General features: G+C 37.3%; 1 protein-coding gene across 3 annotated transcripts in view; it reads left to right on the forward strand.

The window, feature by feature from the left end:
* Positions 1–21,312, forward strand: part of DNAH7 (dynein axonemal heavy chain 7) — a 209,878-nt gene that overhangs the window by 111,687 nt on the left and 76,879 nt on the right. For all 3 annotated transcript variants that reach the window (XM_072961566.1, XM_072961567.1, XM_072961568.1), the window contains 9 exons: positions 1,610–1,807; positions 2,687–2,842; positions 3,581–3,749; positions 4,888–5,014; positions 6,215–6,434; positions 12,081–12,953; positions 14,899–15,128; positions 18,140–18,470; positions 20,385–20,731. In XM_072961566.1, the coding sequence (XP_072817667.1) occupies positions 1,610–1,807; positions 2,687–2,842; positions 3,581–3,749; positions 4,888–5,014; positions 6,215–6,434; positions 12,081–12,953; positions 14,899–15,128; positions 18,140–18,470; positions 20,385–20,731 (2,651 nt within the window). The remainder of the gene's footprint in view (positions 1–1,609; positions 1,808–2,686; positions 2,843–3,580; positions 3,750–4,887; positions 5,015–6,214; positions 6,435–12,080; positions 12,954–14,898; positions 15,129–18,139; positions 18,471–20,384; positions 20,732–21,312) is intronic.

A 21,312-nucleotide genomic window follows, 5' to 3' on the forward strand; every position in this document is an offset into this window, starting at 1 on the left:
TGGTGAATATTCTTATACACAAGTCATTGTGTACATACATATCTGATTATTTCTTTAAGATAGGTTCCTAGGAAAGGAATTACTGTATCAATTTTTTAAATTTTTATGGCTGTTGAGAATGTATTGCCAAGCTCACCTCAGAAGAAATTCTTCACCCTGCCAACTGCAAAATACCTTTTTATCTTTGCTAATTTTATTTCAAATTAATAACAATACCCTGCATTTTCAGAGCACTTCACAGTCTATTAACCTTTTCCACGCTCACTTCTATTTTGTTTCCCAATGTCTCAGTGAAATAGGAAAGATAGGTTTATTTTTCAAATTTTACCAGTGAGGGAATTGAGGCTCAGAGATACTTTGTGATTTTTCCCAGGATCACACAATCTCTACATGACTGTCCATCCCAGGTTTTCTGATTCTTAATTTTCTCCTCCCCATATGGTGGCAAAAGATCTATGTTAGAAAAGATGATCAAGAATATCAAAAAGGCATTATTCCTTCATCAGTTTTAGAAAGTTCTAGAAATTTCTTTGCAATACTATTTTTAGACTGATGTGAATTCAGCCACAAAAAATTCTCTACTATATGAACAGCACTGCCAGAGAATGCAAAAATGAATAAAGCACAGTGTGGCCCTCAGTGAATTCCTAACCTCTTCATAGGGTGTCATGTGTACTCTAGGGCAGGAGCACCATGTGTCAAGGCCCAGGGGCCTGGGCCATGTTGGGAACCAGTGGGCCTATCAGGGAGGCTGGGTTGTGGGACACATGTAGTTGTGAAGGGAGGATGGGTCTGAATTCCGAAGTGCTTCGAGTGACCAGGAGCTTGAATTTGATTTTGTAGGAATGGAGAGGGTAATGGTATTTTTCTAAGGAGACAGAGTAGTTCACGTGATTTTTTTGAAATTTTTTGTTATAAACACTGTCACAGCAGGTTAAAATTTTAGTTCCCATGCTGGTTGGTTACAAAGGTAACACTGTCATATTAATTCATAATAATAATCTAATGTTAAGAAATGTTGTCTGTTCTAGATATCAGTTGTACAACAACATGAATGTAGTTAACTCTACTGAACTATACACTCAAAAATGGTTGAAGGTAAATTTTAGGTGTTTTTTTTTAACCATAATTAAAGAGAAATCTTGCCTGAAATGATAAGCTAATATTATAAATTATTAAAGAGTCAAACAATATGCAGTTGATGTTCTATGTAGAAAATTTTTTATATTGTTTACCATTCAGTGAATAAGATCCTTTACTCTTTAACATGTTTATTAGACCAATTTTCTCAATGTCATTAAAGAATCTAACATTTGGCTAAAATAACTGATCTTTGGGTTGACATAATCAGTGGTACCCGAGCATCAAATGTATCACAGCATTGCCATTTCATTTTTATTCACATAAAAGCCTAATTTCTCCTTAATTTAACATAAAATTTAACTTTAAAAAATCAGAGTGAAGAGTTATAGGGGGTAAAAACAAATGTGTAAATACCAAGGATTGTTGGTCTTGATTTTTCATCTATTTTACAATGGCACGGGAGGACAGAGCTTTTAAACGTATTGTACAGCGTAACATTCACTATTTGGTTATTTATTATACACAGGGAATAGGAAAGTGGGAACCATGGATAAAGAAATTGGCAGAAGCTCCTCCAATTCCTAAGGATATGATGTTTAATGAAATCATTGTACCAACTCTGGACACAGTTCGATACTCTGCACTAATGGAATTGCTGACCACGCATCAAAAGCCTTCAATATTTGTAGGACCAACGGGAACTGGAAAGAGCGTTTACATTATTGTAAGTATGGTAGATATCTACATATTAAAATGTGCCTAGTAGTCCTAAGAATATTTCTTTAATTACCTGAAATGGTAGGCAATATTTTAGAAATACTCAAATATTTCAGTTCTGGAGCCACAGAGAATTTTTGAGCAATTGCCTATTTATTTTTTGAAATTTTGTTAAAGATATGATGCTACTTTATATCCCTAAATTATTGTCCCTTTTAAAAGATATTTTAGTAAAAAATCACTTGTTTGAGATGAAGAATTTCATCTCTCTTGTAAAGGGTGTTTTAGTTAATTATACTTGATGTTTAATTTTCTAAATGATTTAATGTATAAGCGATTAGCATGTCATAATAAGACTGATTTTCCTTAATGATTTCTATAATTATATCCATTGTGTGTTAGTTAAGAAAATGCTAACTGCTGTAACAGATGTGCCCCAAATCTCAAAAGCTTTACAAAGCCAAAGTTCCCTTGTGTTTAGGGGGTCATACTGATCAAAGGACAGTTCTTGCCTCTAGCTTTAGATTTCTGATAGCAGAAAGCTGGCTGGAATAGTAAGTAGCCCCTCCAGCCTCTGGCGTGGCAAGTAAGTGTAAATTTCCCCAGGGTCAGGGGGATACCTCTGAGTCCCTGTGACTTCATGATAAGAATGAATGTGTACTCTGCATATTGGTTTTGGAAATCAGAGAAGCTACACGCACAGGGCTTGGACAAACAGACACACTCTATTAACATGGTAACTGTTATTTCTGTTCGTTCATCTCTTTTCACATTATGACCCTCTAAGATTAAATTCGAGTGTGTCAGCAGGGGTGCTTAGTGGTTATTTTGAAATGTCAAAGCGGAATTGCAACTATGCCTCATTTTATTATTTCCTGTTATACAGAATTTTCTTTTAAATCAACTCAATAAAGATATCTACAAGCCTCTGCTGATTAACTTCTCAGCACAAACTACAGCAGCTCAAACTCAGAATATTATCATGTCAAAACTGGACAAAAGAAGAAAGGGAGTTTTTGGTCCTCCTTTGGGCAAGAGAATGGTAATTGCTCTCTGTTTCTATACATAACAGTGCAGCACTGGTCCTGTTCGTGTGCACTATTACATTCAGAACAAGGATAACCATGTTATTCTGGGGCTTTGACATCTTTTGTACAGTTTTTTTAATCACGGTTTTTGCAGAAGTTTTCCTTAAAGTATATTCATATTTGTATGTGTATCAGACAACTTGACATTAAAAACAAGCAGTTGCCCTTTGAATTAAAAGTAGAATATTCATCTGGGAAATTATCTACCTTCCTAATTCGCTCATTAACATTTTTACTCAGAAGAGTCTTTGCTGCTTGCTCTCTAGGCCCTTAAACAACACAGCTTTCAATTAACTGATCTGTGTTCCTCTGCCAAGAATACCCTTCTCCACCTCTCTCTCATCACTTAGATGTTACGATCATTTTAACATCACACCTTTCTCATTTTAATGTCTTGAAGTTGTACAAGGGGGAAAGAGAAGGCATATTGAGAAACAAATTGTATGAGAGGATAAATAGATTCTAAACTCTTAACTTTTAAAGGTTGGTGATAAGATTGTTTCCCTGTTTCTCGGAAACATGGATGCTAAGGGGTATTGTTCTTGATCTCAGAAGAACCCATCACTTCTCACATACATACATGCTCTACAAGAAGACGATCAGATTCTTTGCCTGAGAGTTGTTCACATGGCAGGACAGCACTATGTTAAGGTGTTAATATTTCCTAATACCTCTTCTCCCTTCCTTCTCAGGTTGTCTTTGTAGATGATGTCAACATGCCTGCTCGGGAGGTGTACGGGGCTCAGCCTCCCATCGAGTTACTTAGGCAGTGGTTAGATCACTGGAATTGGTACGACCTAAAAGATTGTTCTATGATTAAACTAGTGGACATTCAAATCATGTGTGCTATGGGACCTCCAGGTACCTTTTCTCAGTTTGTGATTATTAAGATTGAAAATTACTCTGGTTATATATAAAGAGATAGCTGGAGAAAGAAAGAAATCCAGTTGGCCAACTTGAGTTACAATGTTTTGTGTGTATATCTTCTATGTGTGTGTGTTGTCACCTAACGAGTGACCACAGTGTTAACCCTGCAGAGTGGGTTGCCTTGTTTGGGGTCATCCTCCCCAAACCAGTCAGCTCTTCCAAGTCCTTTCTCTCCTACCTTCTGGGACTTTGCTCCCCATTCCTTGTCCCTGCATTCTGAGACCCCAGGTCCCCTGAGATCCCAGAACCCCCAGGGGAAGAAACAGAACAGGAACCTACATAGTTTTAAGCAAAATATATATAGTTAAGATATTATGCACTTTTAAATTCACTTCTTTACCAAAGATTTTGTGATAGAATCCTGCTAAAAAGCAAATGCATTTTGTCTGTACAGATAAAGATGATAATATCCATCAATTTTGTAAAATATGTTACATTCTAAGTCAATTATTAAAATCTCATATTTGAAAATGTTATCATTATTTTGTGAGAATGAGATAATCCCCCAATTTTTAAAAACGCCAGCAGCCAGTGAAGTGGCCACGTGAACCACATAGACTAATCTTATGAGAAATTATTTAAAGGTGTAAGGGAAGAATTGGGCTTTATCCCAAGGTCATGAAATTCAGTCACACGGAAAGGACCCTAAAGTTTGATCAGTCAGGATCGTGAGAGTTATGTTAATAGTGCGTACAATATTATATTAATACTGTATAATGGTGTGTCTTAATATTGCTTTGTAATGAGAATGTTTTACAGTTTACTGCTTTGGGCTATAAGTCATGGAGAAGGCAGCCAATGGCTCTTTCTGGTCAAATTTCCTATGGTAAATAGACCTAGTGAAGACTGTATCTAATTAGCTGAACTCATTCAGATCGTTCAACTAGAAAACAACACCTAGAGTTTAAGGAAAAAACTGTTTTGAGGTCAAGGTTATCCAAACAACCGATTACACTTCTCTGTGTGCAGTGAATTTGTGCATCTTTCAGGTTGCTTTGTGCTGTAAAGTGTAGAGAAAATACTCTGGTATGTACTAGTAACATTGTTAAGCATTATACTTTTTAATATTTAGGTGGTGGTCGAAATCCAGTAACTCCTCGATACATGCGACATTTCAATATTATAACAATCAATGAGTTTAGTGATAAATCCATGTTTACGATCTTCTCTAGAATCTTAACCTGGCATTTAAAAATCTGGTAAGTAGTTGAAGGTGTGTTTGTTTTTTCACTAGGGGAGTGTAAAATCTTTGGGGAACCTGTAGTGCTTCTCAAACTTTTCCACGAAAGCATCCCTAGATAAGGAAAAAGGTAACAGGCAACTTTGCTCCCCTCTTTTGCTCCCAGCTCCAAGTAACACAAAGGGGCCACAGTATCTTTCTCTTTTTCCTTTGTCTAAAGTCTTGGATTTTAACCTAAAAATCCATACAGAGTTTGCATTCTGCTATGTATATTCCACGTTAGAATTATCGATATTTTGAATTTTTGCTATATAGTGCAGCTAATGCTGGAAAGATTACCAGGTTTATCCTGAGGTTTTGATACCCTCTAGTAAAGCTCTTGAGTTCCCCAGGGGTGTCCATGTCCTGGTTTGAGTGTAGCCTCGACACCTGTACCCCAGGGAGACGTTGCTCCTGAGCTCTGGTTGCTCAGTGCTTCTCCACAAGATGCTTGGAGGCTGGGGAGCCAAGTGGACCTGGGCAGCGGAGGTATTGGCTCCCTGATGTCCATTCACAGGAAATTATCATTCTTGCCTTATCCAGTGATGACGCAGGTGGACAGCTGGCTCCTTGTCAAGCCGGAAGTGAAATATAGCCAATTTTTCCAAATGGACATTCTTTCCCCATGTTCTTTCTACCCTAGTAATTCCTTTTGCCCTTTTTTTTTTAAAATCCTGTCTCACTATTTATTTTAATTTCTTTTTAACTCTCCTTTTTCTTTTTCTCCTTTCCTTAATTTTTTCTGTATTTTTATTTTCTTTCTTCCCTTTCTCTGAAAATACCCATTTCACCAGTGTTCTTCAGGGATTTGATCTATCTGCAGCTAAGAATGCCAGGGAGTGAAGGAAGCTAGGAGGCATCGTCTAGTGGTTACTGGATTTGAGTTACATAATATAGGCTCTTCAGCTGTCCATTTATTTAAGTAGTTTTAAGTCCATTAAACTGGTCCTTCTTACTCATGGAGTTCCTTTGAACACAAGATATAATATTGAACAGAAAGTAGCTTTTAAAGGAGTAAAAATGTTATTAGTACAACAAGAAATGGTAATTTTGTGAACAAAGTCCATCGATTTAATCATAAGGAAAAAATTCATGCTAGTCATACTAAATATCACTTATGTATCCTAATTCTATATTTGATGACATTTTTCCTTCTTTTTATGTAAAACAATTTTTTCAGTTACAGATTTCCAGACGATTTTCTAGATTTGACCGCCCAAATTGTAAACAGCACAATGACTCTGTATAAGGAAGCGATGAAGAATCTCTTGCCAACTCCAGCTAAATCTCACTACCTCTTCAACCTCCGAGATTTCTCCCGTGTCATTCAGGGTGTGTGTTTGTCAAGACCAGAAACGGCAGAAACCAAAGAAGTGATTAAACGTCTCTGGGTTCATGAGGTAAATCTCTGTGTTACTGAAATATCGTTATGCAAGAAACAAAGATTTTTACCATGCCAACAATTGGGTAAAAAGAAATATTCAGCAATTTATATTGTTGAAATGCATCCCACTACTTGGCATTATGAAGACCAATGTTCAAGATAATTTCTAAAAATATTTTACACTAAAATATTTTATGATGTTTAAGATGCTCTATCCCTCATTTTCAGGAATTTCTGTTGATGTAGAGCATATTTCAAAGTAGGTATCTTTTGAGGGGGGTCTCTTAAGTGACTTAGTTGGTTTGACTTCAAATAATTTTGTCAAACCAAGATGGAACACTTGTTTTTATAAGAAGTGAATGTATTTAATTACATGTCAAAAGAATGTATTAATTGCATGTCAAAAGAACGCAAAGCAAATTAAATTTGAGAGCATAGAAACTATAGAAAAATATATTTAGTTTCTCTTTGGGAAAAGGTATGTGAATAAACATTTTCATGTAAAAACTTGAGATAAGGGCACGAGAGGGAGGAAGAACAGAAAAAAATAATGCATCAAAGATTATAGTTCAAACGTGACTGAGAGACCAAGGCAAAAAAAAAATACCAGTTCAGTATTTTTTAAATAGGCGAAGTGTATGGGAAAGTGGAAGGGAAACTGTTCTCTTTTTAATATATAAATCAGATAGTTATTTTAATTTTAATAATGTACTTAAGAATCTAGAAAATGGAAATGTGCTGCTCGATTAAAACCATGTGTCACAGACATAAATTTCAAAAAGGCTTTTAAAAGTTCCATTTCATAGGCCTTTTAGATCTACACTTCGAATTCCTAAATCCTCACATGTTCAAATATATGCCCAAGTAAAGGTCCATTCCACTTGGAAATTTTGGCCACAGCAAGGTCCCTAAAAGTGATTCTTTGGAGAAGGATGATCTGCAGATTTGTACTGTACCCATTGTGGGTCACTTAATTGCTTGAGTGGGTTGCATATTCTGGGACATGGGCACAGGCTGTAAGTCTGGTAGGTCACATGGGTAATAGAAATGTCCTGAAAGGTGGAAATAGAGAGAGTTGAGAGGGGAAGATGTGATTGACTTCACTGAAGGAGCCCATTGCCCAAGACGGTGTCTTGTCATGGGCCACATCTCACTCTAGGAAGCATCCAGCAGCCTCCGTCACAGGAACTTTGCCCCTGATATTCCTTCTACCCAGGACCCACAAGGCTTACCCACTTACCTCCTTAAGATCTCAGCTCAAATATCCCCTTCCCATCAAGGCTGGCCTTGGACAATCCCTACCCCACACCAAAGCTCTTTATCCATTATCTTGCTTTATTCTTCGTGACACTGGGTATCACTTGACCCTGCCTACATTTTTGCTCACTTACTGTCTTGATTAGAACAGAAGCTTTATGAGATCAGCAACTTTATTTATTCACTGCTTTCCCCAGTGCCTGACACACGACAGGCACTCAGTAAAGGTTGAGTGAGGACATCAAGGGAGGAAAGAAGGCATCTGACTACACATAACATGCTTCCTCACTTGGGGCTATAAGGCCTTGCCTTCCTCCAGTCATGAGAGCCATTCCTGTTTCCCATTGTATGTTTGTGGTATGTTACTTTTGAGCTTTTTTCAGATCCTGTCCTGACTCTGATGTCAGATTATTGAGTTTTGACAGTGGCTGTTGAACTCTTGGGGCATATAATAATTAGGTTCATAATATAATAACTTGTCATTTTTGTGACTACTTTATATTCATATAACATCATGAGTCTAAGCCCGCAGCCCAAAACATTGAAGTAGCACCTCACTTTGTGGTGACAAGTTTAGAATAAAAGTCCAGTGGTCCATAAGACCTTGGATGCAGACTTCTTCCCTGGTTCCTTTCAGGCTGCCTCCTGCTCTTACCTTCATTCACCCCTCAACAGCATAGGCTGCCTGGCTTTCTCTGCCTGGAATGCGCTTCCCCCAGGTACTGCTTCTCCGGGCCAGCTCCCCTACTGCCCTTGATCCAGTCTCTGCTTCTCCGTGAGACACACTGACCACCCTAATTAATATTGCAGCCTCACATGCTGCTAGCAGTTCCAGTCTTTCTTAACTTGCTCAATTTTTCTTCTTTCCATAGCATTTCCATAGCATTTATCAACTTCTAACATGCCTTGTCATTCATTCATTATGTTTGTTGCCCATCTCTCTTAGATAGCATACAGGCTCCACGAGGGCAGAGATTTCTTTTTTTCTCCCTTACTGATTTATCCACAGGGCTGAGCCCAGTGCTAGGCACACTGCCCTCAACATGTCAAAAAATATAAAGTGATGGAGTTTAACACTCTAACTTGTACTTTATTTCTGTTTACTGAAAAAGATTTCCCTACTTTAGGTGTCTTTTCCCTCTCTAGACACTTTTACCAGACTAGAACATCTAATACAATTTCACTAAATGATTTTCCAGATATAAAACTGTTTTGCATTCCCTTTGGCTTCTCCATTGCTCTCAAATATCAATGTCCCTAACAACTGGTTTGCTTGTTAAATATAGATATTCAGCACATCCCAAAATATAATAGAGTAATTGGGTTTCATCGAAGTTAAAATTTTTCATGCTTCAAAAGACACCATCTGGAAAGTGAGAAGACAGCTCCTAGAATGGAAGAAAACACTTGAAGAATCGTATCTGATGAGTGTCTAATATCCAGAATACATAAAGAACTATTACAACTCAGTAGTAAATGACAAAGAACCTAATCTAATCATGGGGAAGGGATTTGAACAGACATTTCTCCAAAGATGATACACAATTAGCCAATAAGCACATGAAACAGATGTTTAACATCATTAGTAATTAGGGAAATACAAATCAAAACCACAGTGAAGTATCACACTCAGTAAGACGGCTGTAATTTAAAAAAAAATGGATAATAACATCGCCTGTGGGAATGTAATATGGTGCAACTGCTTTGGAAACAGTTTGGTAGATCCTCAGATGTAAAACATAAGAGTTACCATTTGACCCAGCAATTCCACTCCTAGGTGTGTACCCAAGAGAATTGAAAACACATGTGCACACAAAAACTTGTACATGAGTGTTAAAAGAATTATTCCTAATAGCCAAAAAGTGGAAACAAATCAAATATAGATTAGCTGAGGAAAAGACAAGCAAAATGTTTGCTCATACAAATGAATACACACAATGAAATTCTTTTCAGCCGTGAAAAGAAATACTGATACACGCTACAGCATATATGATCCTAGAAAACATTATGCCAAGTGGAAGAAGCCAGACACAGAAGGCCACATATTATATATTTCCATTTATTTGAAATGTCCAGAATAAGCAAATCCATAGTGACGGAAAGTAGATTAGTGGTTGCCCGGGGCTGTGGGGACGTGGGGCGGGGATAATAAGGAGTGACTGCTAATGGATACAGGGTTGCTTTTTGGAGTGATGAAAACAATCTAGAATTAGATGACAGTGATTGTTGCACAACTTTGTGAATATTTGGAAAAAAAAGATTGAATTGCATGCTTTAAAAGAGTGAATTTTATGAAATGTGAGTTATATATCAATTAAAACAATCTCTAATCAAGACTTTGAGGTAAATAAATTCAAAGCACAAATGCAATGTACCAGAAATTACCTCCCCTGCAATGATTTAGATTTATGGTAGAAAATTTTACATGACAACTTTTTAAAAATGTAAGGGGTGGCAATAGAATAATAGTCCCCTGTGGGGGAGGGAGGAGGGCAGGTGGCCACAGAAGTGAGAGCTGAGGTATTGAGAATGTTCTATGTCTTGGTCTGGGTGGTGGGCACATGGGTGTATAAATGTGTGAAATTTTTTGGAGGTGTACACTTAAGATTTTTGTATGTTATGTAGGGAAATTTTTTGAAAAGGGAAAAAAAGCATCTTCCCAGTCACCATCCTCAAAACTTTTAAGTCAGAAGGTTCAGAGTGAGGCCCCAAAAATCTGCATTTTAGCACGTACCACAGATGATTTGATGCAGGTGTGTTGACAATCTCTGGGAAACCCTGTTTTAGGTCCTTGCTAAATTGCAGCTAGATGATATATGCTTGATTCTCACTGATACCCAATATATGAGGTTGGCTTAACTTAGTTTCCTTTTCTTAACAGAAGGAGGAGGTCTTCAGTAACTCAGTCTGAGGAAGTGACTATTGGCATGTGTTGGGAAACTCAGCTGTCCCATAAGAAATAGCTTCTGAACTGGTTGGAGTACATGGGAGGTTTCGATCATACCATTTACCTGTGTAGCCACTGCTGTTAGAAAAAGGGATGACGCTAATATGTCATCAACTTGACAACAGTGAAACACTAAAATCATTATTCTTGAACACAATTAGGCTGATTCCAAGGCAGTTTGTAATACATATATTTCTCAGTTCTGTAGTGTTTTCACATCTGTTGACATTTTGTGTTTTGCTGTATCTATGAGGTTTGTAAGGCAGGTAGTTCTACTTCCACTTTATAAGTGCAGAAGCTGATGTAGACAAGTTTGAGTCATTTCCTCAAAAGGTCAGAAAAGATGCTGACAAAAATATGCTTTGCATATATGTGCATGAGTCTGCTAGTGCTGCCATAACAAAATACCAGGGACTGAGTGGCTTCAACAACAGAAATTTATTTTCTCATAGCTCTGGAGGCCAAAGGTACAAAATCAGGGTGCCATCAGGGTGGGTTTCTGGCGAGGGCTCTCTTCCTGCCTTGCAGGTGGCCGCCTTCTCACTGTGTCCTCACGTGGCCTTTCCTCTGTGTGTCTGTGGGGAGAGAGCGGGAGCTCTTGTGGCTCTTTCTTTTCTTATAAATACACCAGTCCTATAGGATTAGGGCCCCGCCCATTTGACCTTATTTAATCTTCATTATCTTCTTAAAGAACCTCTCTCCAAATACACTCTCTGGGGGTTAAGTCTTCAACATATGAATATTGAGGTAGAGGGGACACAATTCAGCCCGAAACAGTCTGTAATCAAGGGACATTCATACCACTTGGAGGAAATAGTTATTTTATGTAGCAAGCCTGATTAATTTTTTGCAGTCCCATGACCTTTGCATATAAGCAGAGATTTATTTTAGTAGTTTACCCTCTGCAACACTTATAACAAAAATAAATGTCCAAAACAAACTTACACTCCATTAGGACATTCCCTCTTTTTCTAGATATTGTACTTTTGTTTTTAAAAAGATCTATTGATTTGCCAATCATCTTCAAAATGTTATCTGGCTTGGAAAAGGAAGAGATCACTTCAAGGGAGTTGCAGAACCTCAGATGCCAGTTCCAAGCTCTTTTATCTATATCTGGGTGACCAGCAAAGGCAGTCACTTACCTTATATAGTCTTTTTTCCTTTCTCTAGTCCTTAGTGCTCTTTGCTTCTCTATAATCTACTTCAGTCCCCCCGATTTACCTTTATGTATTGGTAACAATTGTAACTAAGAATTATTCCAAATATATATTACCAAAATTAATATTTAAAGTAAATATTATATAATGAGCCAGTCCATGGTGGTTTGGGTAAGCTTTTAGTAACACCCATAGAAATTTCCGGAGAGTACTTTTTATGTTACCTGAGATTCGCACAGAGGTAAAACTAAAAAACAATAGATGAATCAGTTCTCAAAGCTGCTTTTTAATTATTATACAGGTCCTTAGAGTGTATTATGATCGCCTTCTGGATGACGCAGACAGAAGTTGGCTTATCAACTACATTCAAGAAATCTTGAAAAAATACATGGATGAAAATTTTCATGAGCTTTTTCGAAGTTTGGATTTTGACAATGACGGGGTGGTGGAAGAAGATGATTTACGCAGCTTGATGTTCTGTGATTTCCACGATCCCAAGAGAGAGGATACCAACTACAGAGAAGTTGCGGACGTGGATGCTCTTCGGGTGATAGTGGAAGCTCACCTGGAAGAGTACAACAACATGAGCAAAAAAACCATGAACTTGGTCTTGTTCCGATTTGCCATAGAACACATCAGCAGAATTTCCAGGGTCCTGAAGCAGCCTCGCAGCCACGCTCTTCTGGTTGGTGTTGGAGGGAGTGGGAGGCAGTCTGTCACCAGATTAGCTGCCCACATGGCTGATTTTTCAGTTTTCCAGGTTGAAATCTCCAAGGGCTATGGTAACTCTGAGTGGCATGAGGATTTAAAAGCGATCTTAAGGAAATGTGCTGAAGGGGAGATGCAGGGTGTCTTCCTGTTTACAGACACTCAGATTAAAAAGGAGTCATTTCTAGAAGATGTCAACAATCTACTAAATGCCGGGGAGGTTCCAAATCTCTTCGCATTGGATGAGAAGCAGGAGATATGTGATAAGATGCGTCAATTGGATCGCCAACGGGATAAGACCAAACAGACAGATGGAAGCCCCATAGCTCTTTTCAACATGTTCATTGATCGCTGCCGCAACCAACTGCACGTTGTCCTTGCCATGAGTCCCATTGGAGATGCGTTTCGGATCCGCCTTAGAAAGTTCCCTGCTCTTGTTAACTGCTGTACCATTGACTGGTTTCAGGTACTGTCATGTAAATTTTAGATAGACTTCTAGAAATGTTGAATCTCCATCATTGGCATGACTTATTTTATAGACATTCCCCCAAAATTGTAGTTTAGCAGAATTTTCTGATCAATAATAATGTATTTGATGAAATTAAAATTCAAGAAGTCATTATAATAGAAAAACATTTTATTAATAGGGTATATGGTCATTGACATCAATTTATTGTAGAAAGTTTTAGGATAAAGTTGTGTATCAGATTCTTGACAAGGAACAGAGAGGACTGTTCCAGAAGGTACAGGCAGGTTTAAAGGAACTGAACAGAGAGGTGGGGCGGTCAGGAAGTGGTGGATGGTAGTGGGAAGGTGTCACTACAGCTAGATATAAAAGGACATAGGGAGGAGAAAGTGCTATTGGAACTTGGAACTGTGGAAGTAAGATTGCCTGACTCCTTAAGAGAAGGAACCTGAAACCTAGAACTCAGCTTCTGCTAGAAAGGAAGAGGGCTGGCAAAGCTTCTACCTCCTTTTTTCTTCTGCCTTCTAGCTTCTTTCCATTGGCCAAACCCAACAGGAAGTCAAAAGAAACCCTAGTGACCACTTTTTTTTTAGTCAACTTCAGGGCTACGAGTCACAGAGCAGAGCAGACAAGAGCGTGGGGTAGGAAATATGTGAGCTGTAGCAGAGATCCTGTGAGTGTGATCTAATACATAAGATTTTTTTACTTTGGGGAAATTACATGGCCCCCTTTTTCCTCCATTTCCTGCTAAGATTAATTATTTTATGTAAAACATGTTATAGCAGTTCTTATTCTGAAAGGTGGAGATGAAGAGGAAAATGAAATAGACAAGGCTTCTGCTCTCCTCAAGTTTACTTACCTACTTACAAATTTGTGAAAAATAATTCCTTCATGCAGGGTAGCATACAGAGTAAAAGGCTTTCAGAATAGGGGAACTTTAAGAGGAAACATGCAAGACAAGAAGTGCCAGTACTGAGAGGGTCTGGTCAGAGGGCAGTTGGTGAAGGCAAGGAGCTACCTAGAAGGAATGAATGGGGTGAGAGAAAATCAGGGTGACAAGGGCCGAGTGACTGGGGGGGAAGTCACAGAGGTGAGGTCAGAAAGCTGGGAAGGGCCAGATCAGGTGGAGATTTACAAGTTGGCTTTGGATTTTATTTTGAATATGTGGAGAAGTCTTTGAAGGATTATGAACTGAAAGGGTGATAGGAGCTAATTTACATTTGATCACTCTGGCAGCTGAGCAGAACATATGTATAGGGGGACCAGTTAGGTCACTGCTGGAGTATTCCAGGAGGATGATATCAGAGGGCTGCACTGGGATGGTGGTGGTTGTAGGTGTAGAAAGAAGGGAAAGGGTTTGGAAGCTGTTTTCGGGATGGTGCCTGTAGGACCTGCCTGGGGGCAGGCTATAGGGTGGAGGAAGAGGAGAGGGCTCAAGGATGATTCCTGCACTTTGACTTGAGCAACTGTGTAGATGGTGGTGATGTTTACTAAGTTGAGGAAGACTGTGACTGTTTGGGTGAAATAAGGAACTGTGTCTCTGACTTGCTAAGATTGAGATGGTGATGAAAGAAATCAAGAAGGTGGTTGTTTATAATTCTGGAGTTTAGGGGAAAGGATAATATTTACCACAGAGAATTGTTGGGGGAATTAAGCGAGATGATAATAGTAAAATGCACATAAAAATTCCTTTTCTCTTCCTTGCTCCTGCAATACTCATGACCAATTTCTCTAACCCCTGAGCAAACACGAGGGGTTAATATCACACACATTAGCTACTGGCTCCCTGCCTTAAGTTTGCAAGTACTTGGGAGAAGTTCCTCATGAGAGGGTCTCTCCCTCCCTTTCACTCATACTTTCCCTTCCATTTCCAGCTCCATAAAGCTACTAACAGACCCATGTTAGTAACTTAGATCAAGCACTAAAGCATTTGTCTTAAATTTAGTCATGGCCTGAGGATGCACTGCAGGCAGTTGCCTCCCGCTTCTTGGAAGACATTGAAATGTCCGAGGAAACACGAGACGGCTGTATTGAGATGTGCAAAAGCTTCCACACATCTACTAGAGACTTATCGACATCCTTCTATGTTGAGCTTCAAAGATATAATTATGTGACTCCTACCTCTTATCTTGAATTAATCTCTACCTTCAAACTGTTGTTGGAAAAGAAAAGGAGGTAAAAATGAAGTTTTGTATTTCTAAGTAAGCTATGGTGGTTTTAAAAGATTTGTGTGGACAAAAGTGACATAACAATGATATGATAAGATTTTATATAAATGGTGAGTTTTGTTAAATCTTTGATTTACTCCACAAACATTTTTGCGGGAGGGAGCAAGCTGCTCCTTTTGTGCAGCTGCATTGCCTGGCACGTCATAAGTGCATAATCATGGGTAAGGAATGAGGGTGTGCCACTCAGAGCTGCGGTAAGGCCCAGGACACTTTGACAGTGCTGATGGGGAAACAGCCCTAGTGGATAATTTTTCTTTGAAAAGTAATCAGGTAATAGAATAAACCTTCTCTTATTCTCTTTATGCTGAATAGCTGAAACCCAGAGACAGCCATCCAATATATATACCAGCTTTCCTTCTTTAAATAAACTCTCATTTGAAAGCATCAGTACAAATATCAATACATTTATATTACCATGGACTGTGTTGATGTGATCCTTTTGATGTCATTGAGATTGACTTTTACACGCAGAAAAGTTTATTTCAAAGTTTCTTTGGCTCTAAAAACTACTACTCAATAGTTACAGTATAAAATGCAAAAAGCATGAAATTACTTTGAAAGTTAGAAGTTTAGAAATTTTAGTGATCACCCTTAAGGAGGTCTTCAGCTAATGGAAGTCAATTTAAACAATTTTTTATATTGCATTTATCGTTTTTAGTATTTTTATTCCCCGCTTGGAGTCTGACTTAACAAACTAAACTTTCCCAGGTATTTAAATAATTTGTAAAATCTAGTAAGTTAAACTTATTCATACAGTGAGCCTTAAGTTCTTTTAAGTGTTTAAATGTTACCTATAAACTTAATGAGACTTTTTACTTAAAAACACAAATCTCACTCTATTGCTCAATTACACAGCTTATATTGGATTACAATGCTGATCTGTTACAAGGCGAATAGACCGAATTCTTTTAAATGTTGAAAAATATACTTAAAACACTAAATGTGCACAGATTCCTTGACACAAAAATATTAATACTAAGTTTAGTTTTTGCATATTAACTATAGTTCATTCTGAGTTTTCCTGTGGCAAACCCACTATCTCAGGCATTCTGAAGCATCTTTTCTCGTATTGTCCAAGATGGTACCTAGATACTGGTGTGATACTCCCAGCCGCATTTATAGTGACTGCTGTAATGCTTGCCACAGTGGGGGTTTCGTAGGTTTCCTGTTCACCATGGTCCACACCCTCGTGTCTGAATCATAACATTAGCATTTTTTTCCATCCACCTAGTGAAATCTGCAACTCCTCTGCAAGACTGCTACATGACTTAGCTGAATTTTGCTGTTTCTTTGGCTGTCAAGATAATTATCTTTCCATGTCAATCTTAGGATCTTTAAACTACTAGAATCTTACTTTCTCCCCATAATTTCCCATCCAGGAGGATCAAAACCTCTTGGAAAATCTGATTAATTTGGGGGTATCGCTTATGTCTCTGATTATATGCTCACAATGTTGAACGTCATCCTAACTGGAAGAAATATTATAAAAATGAGATAAAAGCCTAGAGAAAGGTTGAGAATAGTGGTTTTCTAAGCATTTTTGTATATTGTTGTTTGCGTTTCAAACTTTCCTTCTTTAAAAAAAAATTCTCCTTTACCTCAACTAGAATTCCCACCCTGTACTTACTCTTCCCCTAATAGCTAAAGCCTTCAGATCTCTTGATAGCCACGTAGTACTGTAACCTAGAAGCAAGTAATCAGGTTACCCGCCAGGAAACCAGCGTTTTAGCCAGCAAAGCGTCACGTGGGATGGCCACTATACTGAAACTGCTTCACGCTGGCAGGAGTGAGAGCTTTCCCGTGCTTGCTGCACAAGTGTTCCACTGAGATGCAACTCACAGATGACACGGTATCCTGCCTCCCAGGCTCCTCAGTTCCTGTAACTGTAACATGTTTTGCTCAGAGGGAATCAACATGTCACAAAAGTGTGCTATGCCCTCACTTATCAATGTTTTTTTCTATGACAGTCTTTCCAGTTTTCCCCTAGTTCCCTATTCCAGCTCAAGTGAGTTAAGGACTGAGTCAGACTGCCCTTCCACCTTTAGACAGTCATCAGTTTGGCTCCTTACCTACTCCAGCCTATTTTTTGAAGAGAATTTCTAAAATGAGTCACCTTTTACTTTGAAACATTCAGGCGTCTCAAATATTTAAAATGAAACAAATTATAAAGAAGAGTTTTCTCTGCTCATAATGTATAATTACCTCTAGAACATATGTGAATGTATATAAAAAATTCAAAGTTCGTTAAAATATTATGTTATTTTGGATCAATTATTACGACCTTATAATTTTGCACCAAAAAAAAAGTGTTGGGCTTTATTATCTATCAGCCACTTTTATCTTTTTTTTAACTTTTTTTTTATTGAATTATAGTCATTTTACAATGTTGTGTCAAATTCGAGTGTAGAACACAATTCTTCAGTTATACCCGAACATATCGGCCACTTTTATCTTAAATAAAGAATTCCTATTTCAAGATACTTAACACATCTTAAAATTGTCAAATTTGGTAACATTCAAAATCTAATATGTTTTGGGCACTGAAGTCTATTCAAAAGAAGTGATTATAAAAAGGTTTAAGGAACAATAGTATTGTTGGAATAAATTCCCAAGATGACTAAATTTAGAGGCACATCATCCATTTTGATATAGGCGGTTCCTTGCCTAGTGTATTTATCTTTTGAATTTGCTATATGCCTAGATACTGTGTTTAGTACTGGAAATAGAAAAAACCAACCAACCAGCCAACCAACCAAGACACTGTCTGCTTTTAATTGCACACAATCTCAAGTTCTGGAGTTCATAATTTTTGACAAACTGTTAATATACGTGAAAGTCTTGGAACCAAGTTCTTGGTTATGCTTTGGAAAAGCCAGAAAAGCTCAAGAACACTTAACTTTTTCCTGAATTGGGGGATAGAGCCTGACAACTAACCTTGTTTTATTTCTCTGCTTGCAGTGAAGTAATGAAAATGAAAAAGAGGTACGAAGTGGGTTTGGATAAACTAGATTCTGCCGCCTCTCAAGTAGCCGCAATGCAGTTAGAGTTAGAGGCTCTCCATCCTCAGTTAAAAGTTGCGAGCAAAGAGGTTGATGAAATGATGGTAATCATTGAGAAGGAGTCTGTGGAAGTTGCCAAAACTGAAAAAATAGTGAAAGCCGATGAAACAATAGCAAACGAACAGGCTATGGCTGCCAAAGCCATCAAGGATGAATGTGATGCTGACCTGGCAGGCGCCTTGCCGGTATTAGAGTCTGCACTGGCTGCCCTGGATACGCTCACCGCACAGGTAAGAGCACAGCCATGGACTCGCTGGGGCACAGGTCATCATAGCTTCAGAAAGTGCTTAATGCTGAGTGCTAAAACCTCTGTCTTTCTGAGTTAGTCTCCGCATTTAATGCATTTGAAATCATTTTCAATTAGAAAAATAATTCCTTAATTCGCCTGTAAGAAAAGAAATGCACATGAAAGATGAAGAGAATTTTGAAAAAGAAGAAAGTTGCCAAATGTTGTGAATAACCATAAAACAACTGTTATTTCAGAAACTTTGCCTAACAACTCTAATCAACAGTGATCAACAGGGGCATAAGACCCAAGTATATATTTGGATTCTAGGTGCACCTTTTTCATATTTAGACATTTGTAATTGGGATACACCTTATGGTATATGTGATAAAACATTGTGTCAATGTTTGCCAGTGTTTTCTTTTTTTGTGATACATAAATTAATATGGCTTACGATGTTATAGTTTATAATAGCATGTGTTAGCTTTGAAATGTATTAAATATTAAAGATGTGAAAGGGAACATTTCAATTAAGGAAGGTAAAGGCAAATTTTGAAAAATAGTGTTGGGAATCTTGGCTAAACTTTTGGGTGAGTTGGGGAGAAAAGCGTTAAATCCTTTCTTCACATCTTCCTCAAATAGATTTCAGATTGACGTTTAAATATAAATAGTTATATTACTATAAAATAGTAGAAAACATAGGTTAGATGTTAAATCTTGGAATGTAAATTAGAACCTAGGGTTTTTTGGTATAAGAGAAATCAGGGAAGAAAACCCTAAGCAATATTGTTTGTAATATGTATGCTCTGGATACGCTCTTGTATTTTTCATAAATAATAAAAATTTTTAAAGACAATGAATTTTAGTACCTAAAAATCAACACATTTGTTTGATATAAACACCATGGACAGAAGTTGAGAAATGCTGAAGAAAAAATTCTTTGAACTATATTATAAACAAAAGATGAATGTACTTCAATGTGAAAAGTTCTTACAAATCTATAAGAAAAAATAGCTCTAAGATAGTGAATGATAGTAAAATAAGAATTAATTCTCAAAAGAGGAGATACAAATAATCAATAAACGTGAAAATATACCTCACTTGTATTTAAAGAAATACAGATCAAAGTAAAATTTCTTTTGCCTGCCAGAATGCCTACCAGTGTTGCTTAGAGTGTATAAAAAACAGGCACCTTAATATACTTTCTGGAGAGCAGTGTGTCAATATTTGTCAAAAGCTTTAAAAAAAATAAAAGGCATCAAGACTTTAATTCAATGTTAATTTTAATAGTAAAAATAATAGAGAAAAAAGCATAGATAGAGCACTAGAATTATGATTCATATCTATACATCAGAAGGCTATGCAGCCATTAAAAATGATGGAAATGTTTACTAGCATGAAAGGATATTCACTATGTATTGTTATTGAAATAGATTTTAAAAGAGCAGTACACTATGATTCAATTGGTTAAAATATGGCATAGACACTGGTTTATAGCACATACATGTAGAAAAAGACATAAAAGACTTTAAACAAAAATGTTTACAGTAGTTAACCACATAGATGGGACTGTAGGAGACATTCATATGTGTAATTTGTATTTTTCTGTTTGCATCTATAACTTGTACAGTTTTTAAGAAGCAACAAAACTCTTACTTTATGACAAGCAGACTCTATGTGTTTTTGAAGTGGATTTCATGTCACGAGTGATCTCGCAAAGGGTATCTTCCCACTATTCTTAACTTGTTTTTAACTTTTCCTTTGGGATGAACTTCTTGACACAATTCTATCACTGTCACCATTTCTGCCCAATGAACAATGAGTTTCTGTCTCTTATGGCTTAGTTTGAAAATAGAAACCAACTGCATATCATATATAAAGAATTATTTTAAAATAATTAGCACACTGTTATTTCAAGGACATTACAGTGGTAAAATCCATGAAGAGTCCTCCTGCTGGTGTCAAGCTGGTTATGGAAGCTATCTGCATCTTGAAGGGCATCAAAGCTGACAAAATCCCTGACCCAACAGGTTCAGGGAAAAAAATCGAGGATTTCTGGGGTCCTGCAAAGAGACTTCTTGGTGACATTCGATTTCTACAGTCACTTCATGAATACGACAAGGACAATATTCCTTCAGCTTACATGAACATCATAAGAAAACATTATATTCCAAATCCAGATTTTGTTCCAGAAAAGATTAGAAATGCTTCCACAGCAGCTGAAGGTCTGTGCAAATGGGTCATAGCAATGGATTCGTACGACAAGTAAGTACTGGCAAAAGAAAGCTGATGTGTTTCACTTTCAGGTTTCATTATTTAGATAATATAAAACTTAAGAGCTACATAGATGAAGAGGCTTGTCAGAAAATCATGTCTAATGCCTGCTATAGTGTATTTAATGTAGGCAAGGTTTTACCAACTAAATAGTAGTAGCGTAATGATACTTAAACTTTTTGAACTCAGGAACCCTTTACATTCGTAAAAATTATTGCAGACCCCCAAACCATTTTTACCTACCATATTAGAAATTAAAATGGAGAATTCTTTAAAATATTTATTAATTCATTTTTTAAAATCAGTGAAATTTGTATATGTTTACATAAATAACTTATTTTTTAAATCCACATTTTCAAAAAAATTTGTGACAAGCGGTATTTTATATTTTTGCAAACTTCTTTAATACGTGCTTTAATAAAAGTCAACTGGACTCTTCATTCAATCTGTTGTGGGATATATTGTTTTGATTGAAGTGTATGAATTAAATACAGCCTCATATAGATGTTTCGCTGGACAAGGAAGGACCTGATGGAGTCCCAGGGAAGGAGACATGTCTTAGACCACATTTT

This window comes from Vicugna pacos, chromosome 5 (genome assembly GCF_048564905.1).
Source record: "Vicugna pacos chromosome 5, VicPac4, whole genome shotgun sequence".
NCBI classification, from domain to species: Eukaryota; Metazoa; Chordata; class Mammalia; order Artiodactyla; family Camelidae; genus Vicugna; species Vicugna pacos.